General features: G+C 31.0%; 1 protein-coding gene across 1 annotated transcript; it reads left to right on the top strand.

Annotated features, from left to right (window-relative positions):
• Nucleotides 1-15,681: 15,681 nt before the first annotated feature.
• On the top strand, nucleotides 15,682-17,220 carry LOC134709488 (ras-like GTP-binding protein RhoL). Its single transcript, XM_063569646.1, has 2 exons — nucleotides 15,682-15,913; nucleotides 16,518-17,220. Exons 1-2 carry the CDS (start codon nucleotides 15,713-15,715, stop codon nucleotides 16,890-16,892), a joined length of 576 nt encoding a protein of 191 aa, XP_063425716.1. The 5' UTR covers nucleotides 15,682-15,712; the 3' UTR covers nucleotides 16,893-17,220.
• The last annotated feature ends 1,118 nt before the right edge of the window (nucleotides 17,221-18,338 follow it).

Below are 18,338 nucleotides of genomic sequence, written 5' to 3'. Positions count from 1 at the left end.
AATTGAATATTCGTGATGTCTTAACACTGTTTTTGCCAACACCTAACTTAATCAAAGTGGAGTATATATTAAATATACATGTATAACATCGCTATGATAGTGATTGTTATGCTCACTGAATACTTTCTTTCGTCAAGGGGAAGGGAATCCCATAATTTAGTCCGTCTGAAACTCATCTTGGGAACCCAAAAATGTGATTCCTTCTGAAACTCGTATTGGGAACACCAAAATTTGATTCCTTCTCAAATTCGTATCGGGAACACCATCATTTGATTCCTTCTGAAACTGATCTTGGGAATTTCAAATACATGATGCAATCTTATACCCTACTGATGGCAAAGTGAAGAAACTAAACGAAAAATTATTTGAACCAACATCTATTCAGTGTGATCCTGAAGAAAAAAAGCAGATTACATACATTTTAATTTCTCTATAAACCACAAAGACAATAAACAGATACAATCAAATGAGACTGATACAAATACAGATGTAAGTTGAAAAGTTAATGTTATTTTTTGTCTTTCATTTTGATTGCCGAGACTTTCAAAATCTGCTGTTCACAGTCAGAACATTTTTTCTCCGCACACAATTCGTATTTTATGTGAACCCGGCAATAGACATTTTATCCCAAATAAAAATATACTTGTTGGTCTGGCTATCCTACATTGTGTATTGTCTGTTAATTTTAGTATTTTGTATTTTGTAACACAAATTTGTCTGAGTTATCTCTCTTTATTCACAAAAAAGATAAATAGAATATAGACAACAATTTAATTAGATAAAGTAATATTTCTTTTATCAAGTTATAACAATAAAGTCATATAGTTTGTTAGTTTGAGTTGCCAACAATGTTGTACAAAACCTTTTGCAAATCTATGTCAGAATAATTAACACCTCTATAAACTATCAACTAAGTTGGGTTAAGTATATATTTAATATTTGTGTATATATTTTCAACATCTAAAACTCTAAGTGAACAAAACAAATAACTTTGCTAATATCTACTCACTGGAAAGACTTCCTTGTCGAAGAATTATTTGTTAAATACGCACTCTGACGCGTCTGGCGTATATTTAAAATTTAGTCTATGATGAGTTTAATTACAACCACTGGTTCGATGCCACTGCTGGTGGATATTTATTTCCCCGAGGGTATCACAAGTCCAGCAGTCAGCACTTTTTGGGCTGACATGAATTATCATTGATATTGTTATATTTATAAATTAACTGTTTACAAACTTAGAATTTTTTGAAATACTAAGGCTTTTCTACCTCAGGCATAGATTACCTTCAACTTCGTACTTTATTTGGATTTTTTCAATTTTTTTGGATTCGAGCGTCACTGGTGAGTCTTTTGTAGACGAAACGCGCGTCTGGCGTATATTTAAAATTTAGTCCTGGTATCTATGATGAGTTTATTTTCTGATTCAATCATCCAACATGTTATGTTATCTTGCTTATAAAGACACAATTTCGGGGCCTTTTATTCTGTAACTGTCTGAACGGTACGAGTTTTCCTCATCGTAAAAGCCGCATGATGACCTATAGTTATTAACGTCATTGTCTGAGAGTTATCTTTCTGGCGATTGTACCACATCGTCCTATCTTATATACGGCTGTAGAGTGCATTTACCTGTGTACAATAGTTGGTGTTTTTCTGAAATTGTTTGACATTTGACAGCGGTTTTATACTTTTACTTTGATAATAAATCCCTTATATTTATTAACTATGTATTTACTTTGTATCACAGACTAAGTTTATTCATTCATTCATTGTGTGTTTATCTGTGTTACTACGTTTTTTGTTTTAGTTAAGCCATTCCAATTGATATTTTATAGTGTGTTTTTCTATGTTGTGATGTTATACTATTGTTGCAAAAAGGGGAAAAGGTTTGGTACCATTAAAACGTGTTGTCCCGTTGTAATTGTTTGCATCTGTCCTTAGTCAGGAATCTGATGTTCAGTGGTTGTCGTCTGTTAATGTGGTTGATAGTTGTTTCTCGTTTTTTTTTTATAGATTAGACCGTTGGTTTTTTCCGTTTGAATGGTTTTACACTCGTAATTTTTGGGGCTCTTTATAGCTGCTGTTAGGTGTTGAAGACCGTACCTTGACCTATAATGGTTTATATTTATAAATTATTACTAGGGATAGAGAGTTTGGCACTCATACAACATCTTACTATATTTATTTGACTTAGATGAGGATAACTATAACTTATGGTAGCTTGAAGAATAAAAATGCAGACCTTGAGCGTACCTGGTGAAGGTTATAACAGAAACAATATCGTGCACACGAAAATATGTATAATACGCTTATATTCTGATAGATATAGGAAGCTGTGGTATGAGTGCCAATGAGACAACTCTCCATCCAAGTAGCAATTTATAAAAGTAAACCATTATAGGTCAAGGTACGGTTTTCAATACGAAGCCTATGCTCACACCAAACAGCAAGCTATAAAGGGTACCCACTCCGCTATAAAATGACCAAGTGCGCTAAAAATGGCGCTAAATACCAACAATCAAACATCAACATTTTCTTTTGATACCTTGTTCTGTTTACTTGTATTTTGTAATACTATTTTGTCTGAGTTATCTCTCTTTATTTACAGAAAATTAAATGGAATCTAGACAACAATAAAGTAATATTTCTGAAATCATGTTACAACAATAAAGAAATGCAGCTTGTAAGTTTGAGTTGCCAACATCCTTTTTCAAAACCTTTTGTAAACCTATGTCAGAATAATAAACAACTCTATAAAACTATATAACAAGTTGGGTTAAGTATAACTTTGAGATTTCAAACTGGTTCTGTAGATATAAAAGCTAGTGTATAAAGATCTATAAATACACTGAGATCCAACGTTTCTTTAAAATACAAATAATCAATATGCGTGGTTTATTTATTCTTCTAATCACTTTCAGTTTCTGAGAAAAAACCAAGAATTTAGTTAAGGGTTTTAAACAAATATTTTTAAACTGCCGTACTAAAACATATTTCAGTAAATGTTTTCATATTACACAAGAAATTTGGTGTAAGCCAGAAAAAACTTTACTAGTAATAGGTGTGTGTAAAGCTCCAATCTTTGTTGCCAAATGGAAAAGCATTATGTGTAGTTACTGCAAAAATTAATTGCTGTTTTGCTTGAACTTCACACATATTTTTTTTAAAGTTTTAAGTTTATGCAGAAATATGTTTCTCAAGTTTGATCGTCCTTTCTAAAATGCATCCATTAAGTTACGACCTTGAATCAATGACCGATACCTTACCTGATCGATATGGTGCACATGAACTTTAAATGCCACAATTTGGGCATGAAAAGTTTCAGATGGTTTTTCTTAAAATTAGGATAATTTCCTGAATTTTCCATTATACCTTTGTAATGGTGATCATCTTTAGCTTGCTCGATGATTATTATTCTATGTCATTTGGTCTCATGTGGAGCTTTGTATCAAAACAAATTATACCACATCTTCTTGGTTGTAAAGTACATTGATCCATAGTTGATATGCAACGAAAGTCTCAAATGTTTGCACGAAACAGTATAAGACGTATAGTTAACATCGACAATATACACATTATTCGATGTATCGATGTATGTAACACGCGTTTATAAGTTTCTAAAGCTTGCTGCTAGCAAATCCTAGAAAATAGGTCTGCAGATTTAGCAGACCTATTTTTTTTAGAGAAAAAACTACTTACCCTATACCAATAGTTCTTGAAACATGTGTGAAATATTTGCCATTTGCAGTTAAACAAATAAATAACTAATCAATCAATCAATCACAAACAGTGATTATAAAAAGTAACAACGAAATTATAACGGTTTTAATTCATAGATAAACTATATATAGCTACTACAGTACCAATCACATGACACTGCTCTTTGGTAAACTTGTACGACACAAAGGTGAGTGTCCTTACATACAAGGATAGAGGATTCGTCAACAAATCTCGACATTTTAATGTATATGATGTAACAATTAAACTTTTTTTTTCTCAAGTTGTCATATTTCAGATCTATTGTTACACATATTTATTACAGAGTTATAGGTACTTTTAAATGTTTTATACTAATTGATAGATACATACTAGCAAGCCACTTATTTGCACGTAAAAATATTGACAACAAAGTATACATTTCATATTGTTTTTTTTTTCTTTTGGTTATTGCGTGATTATACTCTTTTGAGGATTTTGGTAACAAAACTTTATTATGAATGTATGTAAAGTATACAAAACAAGACGGAAATGTACTTGTTTGATGATAATCTTATCCTTTGTCAAATATAGACAGGGTGGGTAAGAACATCTTTTTGGCGACGAGTTTGTATGACTTAAGAATAACAAATGTCTTCGTTTCATTCAGAACTACAAGTATTTGTTCTATGGAAGATGTGTATAGCAGCATGTACTTGGAAATTCTGCAATCAATCGTTTGATCATCTTTATGGTGTAAACAGGAATTCACACTGGTTAATTATTTTTGGCTTCATGGTACTATTTCACTTTATACCTAAATCTGGTCATAGTTATAAAACGTCGTTTATAGTATCGGATAAGACCAAAAAATTGTGTATTTGCATCGTTCAAATCAGCCATACATGCCTCAATTTTGTAATCTAATATTTAAATGGGTTTGTTTTGTAAGGACTAGATGTTCCTTAGCAAATGATAGACACAAAAGGTCATATTGACCACTTGCGACTATGTAATTTTTGTTATAAATGTGTAAAAATAAACGGAGATGAAAATTATCGCAACTGACAGATATGACAAAACTATTTTGCTTATTATCTCCAAAACAAGGAATTAAACAAAAATGAAGATATTACCTTTAAGTTCTATGACGAGGATATACTTTTATTCAAATTTATTATTCAACTACTAGGGTTGCTCACCAACAATATTGTACCTTTTTTTTTTAACAATTTAGATTATGTTTGATACCATATTATTATATTTACTGTTTCTGAGTTTTGCCATAATATGTGATTAAAAAAAATAACAAGTCTGTAATAAAGGAACACAACCGTTGCCCAAAGGAATATCTACCAACCTTTCGATAATCTTTATTGCTGAAAGGTGCAAAGATATTGTAAAACAAATGTAGCTTTAATAATCGTGTCACAATTATCAATAAGTATATCTAATATATTACCTATTTCATTGCATAAGAAGGTTTCATTTCAGTTGCAGTAAATACGAATTTGCATTCAGATATTTAAAGGACCATGTACATCAAATAAGAACTTTCCTACGAGATGTAGTGGAGAGAGTCGAATAGTAAATAGACTATCAAAATGAATGTAAATAGTTATCAAAGGTACCAGGATTAATATAATTGTGTACACCAGACGTACGTTTCGTCCATATAAGACTCATCAGTGACGCTCAGATCAAAATACTTATCCAAACAAATACAAAGTTGACGAGGTATGTGGACCCAAAATTTAAAAAGGTTGTGGCAAATACGGATAAGGTACTCTACTCCTGAGATAAGAAAATCCTTAGTTTGACGAAAAATTCAAAGTTTTGTAACAGGAAATTAATGAAAATGACCATATAATTGATATTCATGTCAAGACTGCAGTGCTGAATACTGGGCTGGCATCGATGCAGTGGTATAAATAGTTATCAAAGGTACCAGGATTATAATTTAATACGTCAGACGCGCGTTTTGTCTACATAATTTATCCAAAACTTTTAGTGCGTTTTTAAAAAAATCCATAATAAAAAAAACAAATTTAAAATAAATGAGTTTTGGATACTGCTACTGTAACAGTAACTGCATAAACATTGTACAGTGATTATAATGTGTTGGTATTCTTAAGTCGAGATATATAAAGGACCACCACTATAGTTAATGTTTGATACGTTTCAAGAGTATCACATTTACTTTGAACAAAGAGTTGAACTAAAGAAACATTTAACGAAGGTATAGGTCAAGAATCTGATATTTCCTGTACTAGTACTAAGTTAAATGATGACATTCTTAAAAGTCATAGGTTTGGGTTCATCCGTCTTCTGAGAGTCTCCAATTATTGTGGAACTGTGATCAAGGTTTCTTTACATTTTTTTGTATAGGTACCAACTTATTATTCTCTACAGATTGTTTTTAAAACCAAATGATTAAAAAACATTCAAATTCTAAGATGTAAACTGTACTAAATTTGTTTCTTGCAATTGGGCAGTTGCCCCAATTACTAGTTTAAAAAATAGAAATTTCAAATAATGATTAAGACTAACGTCGGTGACCCTGAAGAGAATTATAAATGAAAAAAAACCAACACTTTATAAACTTCCTTTGTTCGAAGCGTTTTCTAGATTTACCTTCATCAGGAACGCCAAATAGATTAGGAAGATGTGATGTGAGTGCCAATGAGACAACTCTCCATCCAAATAACAATTTAAAAAAAGTAAACCATTATAGGTCAATGTACGGCCTTCAACACGGAACCTTGGCTCACACCGAACGACAAGCCATAAAGGGCCCCAAAATTACTAGTGTAAAACCATTCAAACGGGAAAACCAACGGTTAATCTATATAAAAAAAAATAAAAGCTGAATATTTGGATGAATAAGAACCGAAACATTTGAAGAACTACACGAACAAACAGAATTTAAAATAATAGCCAAATCAATCTTAGGCCAACTTTGCTTGATTGAGTTGAAACCTTTCTTACTTAATTTGTATATTTATAAACATACAGCTGACTAACGGTTTGTTATGAATTATAGAGGCACTGAGCTGACTGATGGTCCACCAGGAGCGGTTAAGACCCGTTGTTATAATAATAAAAAAAAATTATAAGAAAAAAAAATGTTTAGATAAAACTCCCTCCAACATACATGTAAGTCAGGAGAACACCATACTTTCACAATGTTCACGGTTTTTTGTCATGCCCAATTTCGTACTCTAAATGCACTGACACACCATCAAATGAAAGGGTGATTTTTCTCTCAAGGCTTTCATATCAGCATTATTCAATGTCACTCGTAAACATGTTTATTTGAACATTGATTTTAAAAAGGACACGTCTCAACGCAGTATTAATCAGAAAATAACAGACTATAAATATATAAGTAGTAGAATTGTATATCAATTTTCTACAATTAAAGACTTATTGGTGCTAAGATAATGAAATGTAAATATTGATCAGAAGTTTTCTGTATTGAAATTATTTGAGACGGATAACCTTGGTACTTCAAGTAACTGGTGACATAAGTGCCTTGGAACTAAAGGGAATATTGACATAAACGAAGAGCATAATATACATAAACATCTTGATACCTAGAAAAGTGGATATGGAAATGAACTTACAGCCGAAATACTTTTTTTGTGTTTTTGTATGATCGATTATTTTGCTAATTCTGTATATTTTTTTCGCTAGTACGTTGATCGTTACGTTCGAGTTGAGATTTAAACGCAGAACAGGAATTTTTTTACATTGCCTTCAATAAGGCGACCCTCGTGTTGTACTTTTCAGTAAATTAGGATAATTTTATCGAAAATAAAACTTGTTAGCATTTACACGTGTGTTTTTCCCGGTCCGTTTATATTGACTGCATCTTTATTTGGGTTCTTTAAAAATCTCTAAGATCTCTAGTCATACCACCCCTGAAACTGGTTTAAAAATCTTATACATGAAAATGGAATATAATAAATATAATTTACTTTAAAAAATATAAGAAGATGTATAATTGCATAAAAATACATTAGACATTCAAAACAAAAGAATAGACTGGAACGTATTGTAGGTTTTTGATTTAATGTTCTCATTCCGTTATGTTGCACTGGGTCAATACTACTGCTGGTGGAATTTTTATTTCCTGAGGGTATTACCAGCCCAGTAGTCAGCACTTCAGCGTTGACATGAAATATTATTAATTGATAATAGATTAATATAATTATACTGTTTACAAAACAAATTTTAAGGCTTTTCTCCTTAGGAATAGATTACATAAGCTGTATGTGGCAAAACGTTTATGAATTATAGATCCTCAACACTATTTGGCCTTTTTAACTTTTTTGGATTCGAGTGTCACTGATGAGTCTTTTGTAGACCAACGCGTGTTTGACGAAAATACAAAATTTCAATCCTGGTATCTATGATGAGCTTGACATGAAGCAAGTAAAAGAAATAGACATACAATGTTCTGTTCTGGAATATACGATAGAAAGTGAAAAACTAAAATATCGAACTCCGATGAAAATGCAAAACGGAAATGCTGTAATCCAATGGCAAAATGAAAAGCTCAAATACATTCAACATATGGATACCAACTGTCAGATTTCTGATTGGTACAGGCATTTTCTTATGTAGAAAATGATGGATAAAAGCTGGTCTTATAACTAGCTACCTCTCACTTGTATGGCAGTATGCACAGTTAGTTCCAAACGAATACCAACAATTTGTTGAAAAAAATCTACCTCTAAATTGAACAAATATATTGTTAATACGAATACCAGCATACTGACCACTTGCACCTCTGTGTAGCATGATTTACCTTTGTGTTCACTATTAACCAGATATGCCGTTCTGTATCCCAAAGTAATAGATTTAGAGCGAATGCTGTGAGATAGATCTATATTCTAAACAGATTGCTTTCACGCTTGAATTTCAAGGAACAATGTTCAAGCAATCTAGTTAGAATGATAAAGTGATATCTCAATTGATAAGTGCTTTTACATTCGAGGTTCTGTGTTCGGTTTTTTTTGGTACAAAATGTTAGAAAGAGGACGTTCTGTCGATAAGTTTGCAAAAAAGTATCATAACATACGTTTATTTTCATATATACAAAAAACTTCAATGTCATTACTGACGTATTATATTCATTATGATAATTTATAGCTAATTTATAGTTAAAATATATAAAGAGATAAACAAATTGAGAAGCATTATTAAGAAATAGTGAGTCAACAATACTTATTATTTGTCTCTGAACGCAAGTGGCTATAAATATAAACTTTGGAAAGAAACAAAAAATGTTTTCTTGATTAATATTGTTGACTCACGTGGTTTCTTATTCTTTTTAAAGTGTACCAAGTTACTTTCAAGAATAAATTATGCGTTTTACCATTTATTTATAATGCATAATGTAAATAAAAACCTGAACGTCCTTCACATGATGTAATAAAATCGGAATATTTGTATAACCAAATTTGAGTTTCAGTGTGACATCTTTGTGTTGCAATCACATGTTTACCATTGAAAAATGAAGCGATATAAAACAGGTACTGAATTTTTATCTTACTAATAATATTTTTAATTTGTTGTCAATCGAGTACGACAAATTATTGGAAAAGTTAAAATAAAAAAGACAAAGGAGAGTTTGAAACAACGGTCTTAAAATGACTGAAAAAGCATTGTGTTAACATGTGTCGGCATTGCGGTGTTTGAGATGGGAATACGTACAACAAATAAAGCGTTCTTTTAAGTAAAAAAATGCATAAGTGCATTATCACTTAAAAATAGTAACTATAAAAATATTTTACCTTTGCTATCTAGTTAGAATGATAAAGCGATTTTAAACATTTGATTTTCTGTGCTAATAATTTTTTGTATTTAATGTTAAGGAGAAGACGTTTTGTCAATAAATTTATAAAGAAAAAATCATAACATATGTTTATTTACAAAAATAGAGAAAACTTCAATATCATTATGATAAGGTATAGAGTTAAAATATAGAACGAAACCCAATGATTGAGAAGTCAATACTTATTTTTTGCATCTGAATCATTCAAGAAGTCCCTTCGATAAGAAAAACAACACAGTGTTGACTACTGTCCCCCTGTTTTTGACATTTTTACCTATTATGTCTATTTGTTTTGTACACACATCGATGTCAACATAATAGAATTTTATGCGACTGTCATACAAGTGCGAGGTTAAGTTAGCTACACAACCAGGTTTAATCCACCGTTATCTGCATAAGAAACGTCGGGAATATAACATTTGTTATATATTCATTTGAAGGGTTCCAGCTTTTTAATTTGCATTTTGTTGAGGTACCACCCTTATAGAGTGTTCTTCGGAGTTCTGCATTTTTGTTATTTTGTTATTTTACCTCTTATAACTCGAGTAACAATATTATTACAGGTTATTTAGAGATCTATATTCTTACTAGATGAAGATAAAGAAATCAGAGATCTATCTACATATATATTGTATATCAATTTGATTGACAACCATCAGTTTCAAATATATTTCGGTATCGGTGCATAAATGTCAATTGCACCTAAAATGACTTGGACCTCGTAAATTTTCAAAAAACACATTAATGACAATTTTTAATTCGATATCATTTATAAAAGAAACATCCGTTGAATACAACAATACGATATAATACATTAACATTTAAAATTACATGTATATACAAACACCACGAAAATTACAACTTATATACATAACACGAATTCAATGAAATAACTTATATCTGTGAATCAAATATTGCGCTATGTAAATACACTAATCGGGATAGAACGGAGGAATATGATATTTAAAAAAGATGACCTAAGGATGACCCTATATTAATGCGCATGTTCTAAGTCCTCTTCAGTGTTTGTCGTTTGTTATTTCTTGATGTTTTTCAAAATGTTTTGAAAACTAGAAGTTGATGACAAACCTTTGATAGACCGCTGAAATTATTCATATTGATTTTAGACTCGGAAGATTTAGAGTTTAATAGATACAATTAAGAAGATGTGGTATGAGTGCCAATGAAACAACTCGCTATCCAAGTCATCACAGTTTGTAAAAGTAACCATTAATGGTATAATTACGGTCTTCAACACCGAGCGTTGTTTAAACATGTCGATAATTTGTTGAAGACTGAAACGATATTAGATTTTGGAATAACCGTTTCAGATTTAAAAGTTTGAAGCGTAAACATATAGAATATATGTAAAATAATTGAACTAACTATAGGTTAACGCATGACATCGGATACAATTGAAGTTCATATCTGATAACTTTTTTTACATGAAATAAAGGTATGAACTGCATCGTTGGAGGTACCGCCGGATAAACAATCGAAAAGAATGTTTGCTATAGGTTTAATATTGAATTACAACCGAATAGAGTGGATAACTATTGTAACCATACTATCATGCCACTTAACTATTAAAAGTAATATATATTCCCTGTGTAACATAAGAGCAAAACAATCAAAGATTTTCGTTCTGTCCAATATAACTGAATTAGTATACATTATTATAACCTCGTCTTTCATTTGTCTGCTAAGATTAATTAATGACTACACGAACAAGGATGAAAAATTAACTTTCTCCAGATAAGAATGTCACGTTTGATCACGTATGATCATGGCCACTTAAAGACTGTTAAAATAATTTATTACCAGTTCATACGATATCTTTGGAAAAATGTGAAAAAAGTGAGCAGCAAGTGTGGTCCGATAATCTCTACTTCTTCGATTTTTGGTAATTTCCAGTATGAATCCTATTTCATATATTGGCTTTGATTTGTTACACTTTATTCCTTTTTGTATGTTCCTCCGTCGATTTCTTAATATTCGTTTTCATTTTACATTAATTATATTTTATTAAGATAATCTTACTTTATCGCAGTCTTGTGCGATAAAGCTGCAAGGGTCCAAGTTAAATTTTTTAAGGATATATTTTATTTTTCTGAAAATCTTTACAAACTAAAATTAAATGTTTGATTGATATGTTCTATTCTGTTAAGGTGGTATGGGTGTCTTTCGCCATCTTGGATTGTAAAAAACAGAGAATATAAGGTCCATATTTTCTATCAAGTTAGCAAAATTTGATGCAGGAATGCAGAAATTTAATGTGAATTTTCATTTAAAAGAATCAATTTATAAGAATATAACTTAGAAATATTAATATTTTTACAAGTGTAGATAAATTTTGGTTGTTTTTGAATATTTTCAAATTGGCATTTTAAGGGGAGGTAACTCTATAACAGTGCTTTTTCTGAAGGACTCTACATGAAATTTTCCTATTTTGATTTTTAGCCGGAAAAAACGTACGGTGACCCTATATTTTCTTTTGATATTCTCAAAGCATTGTCTGCAAGCAATCTTTTCCTAATTTATTTTACAATTCTATCATTTTGTTTAGTTTCTATTCACAAAATGGTGTTTTTTCCTGTATAATCAATACAAAATTTGTCATTTTGTCACAACCTGTAGCTTGTGAAAATGCACGGTGACCTATCATTTTTATAATATTTTTGATCATGTATCAATAGATACTACATTTTGACAAAGTATGAACAGATTCTATCATTTTTGTTTTAGACTCCCATACCACCTTAATAGTACATATTACAATATCAAAGAAACCTGGTAGAAAAAATGTAGCCTCTTCCGCCAGATTTCTGAGCTCTTTTTAGGAGGTATACAGCATATTTCATATTTCTTTGCATTGCATGTTTTAGTGTAGCCAATGTTTTCGTGACTTACATTCGAATATTAACCTACAAAGCTTCCTGAAAGGGATAATTATGCATGTGTGTAAAACCATAATGACGATATTATCACGTAGCAGTTTAAGAGTCAAACAGTAGCATGCCTGGTGTCTGAGGTTTTAATATAGTACATGTATAACGTCAATCAAATTACATAATGCGAAACCAATGCATACAGCAAATGTCTGTGGAATTACTTATTTCCGTCATGTAGAAAATGATTCGTAAAACGAAAAGTTATTTATATATACAATGTCAAACTGATAAGTTCCTGGATAGTTTTATTAACATAAGCTATATTTGAACTGAAAAAACCCATTGATTTCTTTTTGGGTATCAAAACATAACTATATATATATTGCTATATATGTACAGTTATGATAACTCATGCTATTACCTTTTGTGCACTCTGTTGATACGGTTTACTTATATTTTTGAATTACAAATGTCAAGGGCATTTCTTGTTTTGAAAAGACCGACATGCTAAAATATTATACTATTCACAGAATGGATATCATTAACATGTGGGAGCCACTATTATCCCAAACTTTAGAATTTTTTAATAAAGAACGTCCATTTTCCATTAGAGCTCAAATATCTGTTTACGATAAATAAATTATAATTTAATTTACACATGAAAACAAATCAAAACTAGATATATCATGTACAATGAGACTGATGCTTTGAATTATAATTTATTTTGGAATTATTTTGATCCGTTAAAAAAACCCATTCTTTTAAAAAGATTTTAATCAAGAAATAACAAAAGAAACAATAAGCACGTGTCAATTTAATTGATATGTTTTAAGTACATATATTTTAATGCATTTCCGTCTTCCTTAAACAGCGACATTGATGCCTTTAAAGGTACATCTAACTTCAATATTTTGGCTTGAAATATGACAGTTTTACAAATTACTGTTTTATCAATGAAACGTGTTTTGTACTATAACATCTTTGATAAATTTGTACTATAATACGACTTTCTGCTAATGTACTTCAATCTATGTTTTATGTTTTATTGTGAATGATTCGTCATAAACGATTTACGTTTTTGGAATTGAAAAAAAACCACTCGCATACACATTTTGATATTATTATAAACTATTGAAAGCTAATGGTAAATAGTGTTCTAATGGTTTATTGGCGGATAATGTATGTAACTTTAAGGGTATACAAGTCTAATAGTACAATCTTATTCTGAACTGAACTTGAGCTAATACTTTCTTTACTCTTTATAATTCAGATAACTAATATTTTTTTAAACATAATTATAATGCGGAAGAGGTTTGCCTAGCCAGTTTAAATCAACCATTGTTTCTTAAAATGTCCTGTACCAAGGCAGGAATATGACAGTCGTTATCAAATACTTCGTTTAAGTATGTTAGCGCTTGTTTTTGTTGCACTTCAGTGTTCTTGTGTCTCGACTGTTTTTCTCAGATAGTTGATGTGTTTCCATCGGTTTTAGTTTGTAACCCGGAATTTGACTTCTCTCAATCGGTTTATGTCTTTTGAACACCGTTATACTACTGTTGGCTTTATTTACGAAACATGTTCTATCCGTTCACTAAGGAGGCTTTCTGAGTATTGCTTATAGTTAAGATTATGTTTACTTAAGAGTAAGGACTAGATTGTACCCAAACTGTTAAGTCCCTACAGAAAATCCTGATATAATATTTGCTTGAAGTTTTATAAATCTATGTTAGTATACGAAACAAAACAATAAATCCAAGCCAACATAAAATCAAATAAATTAAAAAATACCCGGCACCTTTTACAAACTGTAAATCAAAGAATATATAGTAAGGTAAATACATCTGAAATAAGGTTTAGAAACAAATGTCATTTAAAGATCTATCTTCATAGATAATCATTTTATAACCTTGATAAGATTTTGTCAATTCAAAAGAGGAACTTGACGTTAAAAACCAAGCCTATTATCAAGTTACTCGTGCTCAAGTTTTCTAAAAAACACTTTTCAAATACGTAAATGACACGTTTAATACATAGAAGTAATTTAAAGACTTCCAAGAAATCAAAAATGGATTTTCCATTGGTTTGAAGCATTTAGGAAGAATTATGGAAAAGGAAACCTGATATCGCCAAGTAGATTATCACTCAGTTTGTCTTTCGCTAAAATGTAATCCTGCTCTTTGTATAGTTCCCCAAATCATGAATACGTTAACAAAGATTGCATTGACATTACACACGGTCAAACTTTCCTCTGGCTGATAATGACGTCTTGGTCAATGTCCATTGGATATTGGATGCGTACTTATATAAAAAAAGAAGATGTGGTATGATTGCCAATGAGACAACTATCCACAAAAGACCAAAAGGACACAGACATTAACAACTATAGGTCAACGAACGGCCTTCAACAATGAGCAAAGCACATTACGCATAGTCAGCTATAAAAGGCCCCGATAATACAATGTAAAACAATTCAAACGAGAAAACTAACGGCCTTCCTTATTTATGTAAAAGAAATTAAAGAAAAAGCAAATATGTAACACATAAACAAACAACAATCACTGAATTACAGGCTCCTGACTTGGGACAGGCACATACATAAACAATGTGGCGGGGTTAAACATGTTAGCGGGATATATGAATATTTCAGTCTTATTTACACACTTTATAAAACTTGTTATTGGCTTTGAATTAGCTTTTAGTAGCTACAAGTGAACTCATATTTGAAGATTGCGATATAGTGTTTTTGTTAGTTGTTTTGTTCGGGCCTTTGTATCAATCTAACGAGATAAGTCCTTGTTCAACTGATTATAACATTTTATTCGTTTGCTATTATACCACTGTCCTAAGTTGGGGGAGGGTTGGTAGCCCGAAAACATGTTTAACGTTGCCACACACTATATGTCCTTTCTCATGTCTGGAGACTGTCATTCCGTGGTTGTCTTTAGCTGATGTATAATTTATTTGTTTTTGTAATAAAATTTTGCACCACCGGCATTTTACGCGACACATTATTGTTATTTACCAAAGATAAACCATATATTCAAAAAGAAAAGTACTATCTCTCTTTTTGATTTTTTCAAAAAAATAAATAATCATGATTTAAAATAGTAAACAGCGGTAAATATATTGAAACAACATACTATTTTTGTCAGATTTCAAGGTTATTCGTTTTACGTTTCCGGGTCAATACCTGACGGTATCGGTATATAAAGACATCAGTTGTTTTAGAGGGAATTATTTCATATTTTACCTGTATACAAACTGATCTAATACAAGAACAATGATCTCACATAAAAGTGAGAGGACTGTAACATGTACCATAGTTGGAGATGGAATGGTGGGGAAATCTCAGATTTGTAAAACATTTATTGGTGATCTGACTATTGAAGATTATGAAGCTACAATAACTAATGAGCATTCTGTACTTACACAGTTTATGGGAGACAAATATACTCTCAGGATTGTAGACTCTTCTGGACAGGTAAGATTGAATTACTAGTTCTTTTATTTGAGTAATGTAAACGGATACCGGAAAAGACAAATAGATAAAGAAATGAAATGACCACAAGCTCAAGGAAGAAATTGAAATAAAAAAGATTTTTATTTTTCCTTGTTTGCTATCTTAAGCGACTTCTATCTCTAAATGTCTATGTGTCTACAGAATATACGTTCAATATTTTCATCATACTTTTTATTTTTTCAATAAGCAAACTAATTATGTCGACATTTACAAATAGCCACCAAATAAGTTTTAAGGATTTAGAAAAAAAGTGTCATTGCAACACATGATTAAAAGATATATCTTTTTGAATAAACTTGAAGAACCGTCACAAGAGTGGATTTAAATGAGAGACTTAACTTGGAAATACCTAGTCTTGTATCAAATTAATTATTAATTTAAAAGATATTTTGTAAATAATTAAATGATACTTAAATACAAAGAAAAACTTTAAATATTTCCACGAAATTAATTATGGATTTTTCATTGATTTGGTACTTTTTAAAATTACACATACATTAAATCAAATAAAAGCCTACGCACGTCATTCTTTTGTTTTTAATACCTTGATATGTTTATTTTGCAGCATGATTACAAAGACATAAGAACAGTATCCTATAAAAAATCAGAAGTATTTATACTATGCTATAATCTAAGTGACAGAGACTCGTTTGAAAGCATCGAGACATTCTGGATTCCTGAAATAAGAAAACTTTGCAAAAAGACACCAGTCATTTTAGTTGCCACTGGTAAAGATATTCCAGATAATAATGAAAACAATAATGTGTCGAAGGAAGAATATCTAAGCGTTATGGACAAATACGGAATTGATGCTTACGTTGAATGTTCATCATATAATAAGGAAGAAGTCAATGAAGTCTTTGAAGATGTTTTATTATCTGTCATCAAATCTAAGAAAAAGAGACTTTCAAATATTTTCCACCATTTACTGGCTAGGTGAAGACAATGTTACTTTACTTCTTGGTAAATAATATAGATGGATGCCTTCCATCTAATACATAGCGAGGTACGGTACCAGATGGTCAGAGAGAGATAGTTCATTCAGGTGTAACGACAATACCTGCCGAACGTGGTTTGCTGATGCGTACCAATTTTAATTGACTTCTTCAGTTGGAAATTATGGATGCATACGTCAGTATTGATAACACTAGCTATTATTAAGCCGAAGAGATTAATCGTTCAAAGTATGTTGGTGTCAAAACTTTAAACAATGAACTTAGAATGGAATGTTGAACTATTACAAAAAGAATATGCTGTTACGTGGTTAAAATTATTCATGACAGTTATAGAAATAAATGTTAAAAACAAATATAAAGCATTTTTTTTTTTATCTGTTAGCATTTTATCGAACTTAATTTTTACGCATTTTATTGCTGCGAATTTGAAGTTTTCAAACTGTCAGATTTGTTTTCGTTTCAATTTCAGTTACTTGTACTATAATCCATAAGATAATATTGTAAATCAGGTGAAAATATTTTCTGCGAGTTGAAGGGTCTAGTGCGATGTTGAGATAAAGAACAGCAGAACATGCTTTGTTTGCGTTTCTTTTGGCCCATTTTTGATTAGTTAGAAAAGAGGGACGGAAGATACCAAAGGGACAGTCAAACTCCTAAATCGAAAATAAACTGACAACGCCATGGCTGTAAATGAAAAAGACAAATAATAGTACACGTGACAGAACATAGAAAACTAAAGAATATGCAACACGAACCCCATTAAAACTAAGTGTGATTTAAGGTGTTCCGGATATGTAATCAGATCCTGCTCCACATGTGGCACCTGTCATGTTGCTTATGTAATTACAAATGCGGTAAATAGTCTAATTTGGTAGATCACATTCATGAAAGGGAAGGGGAATGTAGTTAAGACGTAAGGAACATATCCGATATCATTTGTGAAACCGTTATTCCATAACGGTCAACCAACTCGTGATGGCGTCCGTAAAATTTACGAAGGGATGATTTCAACTTAGAACTTAATATTCCACGAGCATTCTCTCTTTTCTGTCGTTTTGTTTAACTGCTTACAATGTCGTTACTGATTTTTGGTTTGATCGCCACTGATCAGTGGAAGAATCGCGCGTTTTGTGTACTCAAACATAAGCTGTGCTGTTCATCCACTTAAAATGTTAGAGAACATTTTAGGCGCTCATGAACATGTATAACCTCGCCACATTCTACATATACCTGTTTCATATTAGAGTACAAAGATACTTTTTCAAAGGCACTATTTCTGTACCAAAAAATCTATAGTTCTCGGAATCTTCTTTTAATATTCAGTACTATTTTGTTACTTTTGAATTATTTTAATATCTAGGTACCTGTATTTTACAGTACTTGATTTGTACTTGCAATTTAAGTACTACAGATTTTTGGTTACACCGTTA

Source organism: Mytilus trossulus, chromosome 3 (assembly GCF_036588685.1).
Source record: "Mytilus trossulus isolate FHL-02 chromosome 3, PNRI_Mtr1.1.1.hap1, whole genome shotgun sequence".
NCBI classification, from domain to species: Eukaryota; Metazoa; Mollusca; class Bivalvia; order Mytilida; family Mytilidae; genus Mytilus; species Mytilus trossulus.
This window is presented reverse-complemented; position numbering and strand designations above follow the sequence as displayed.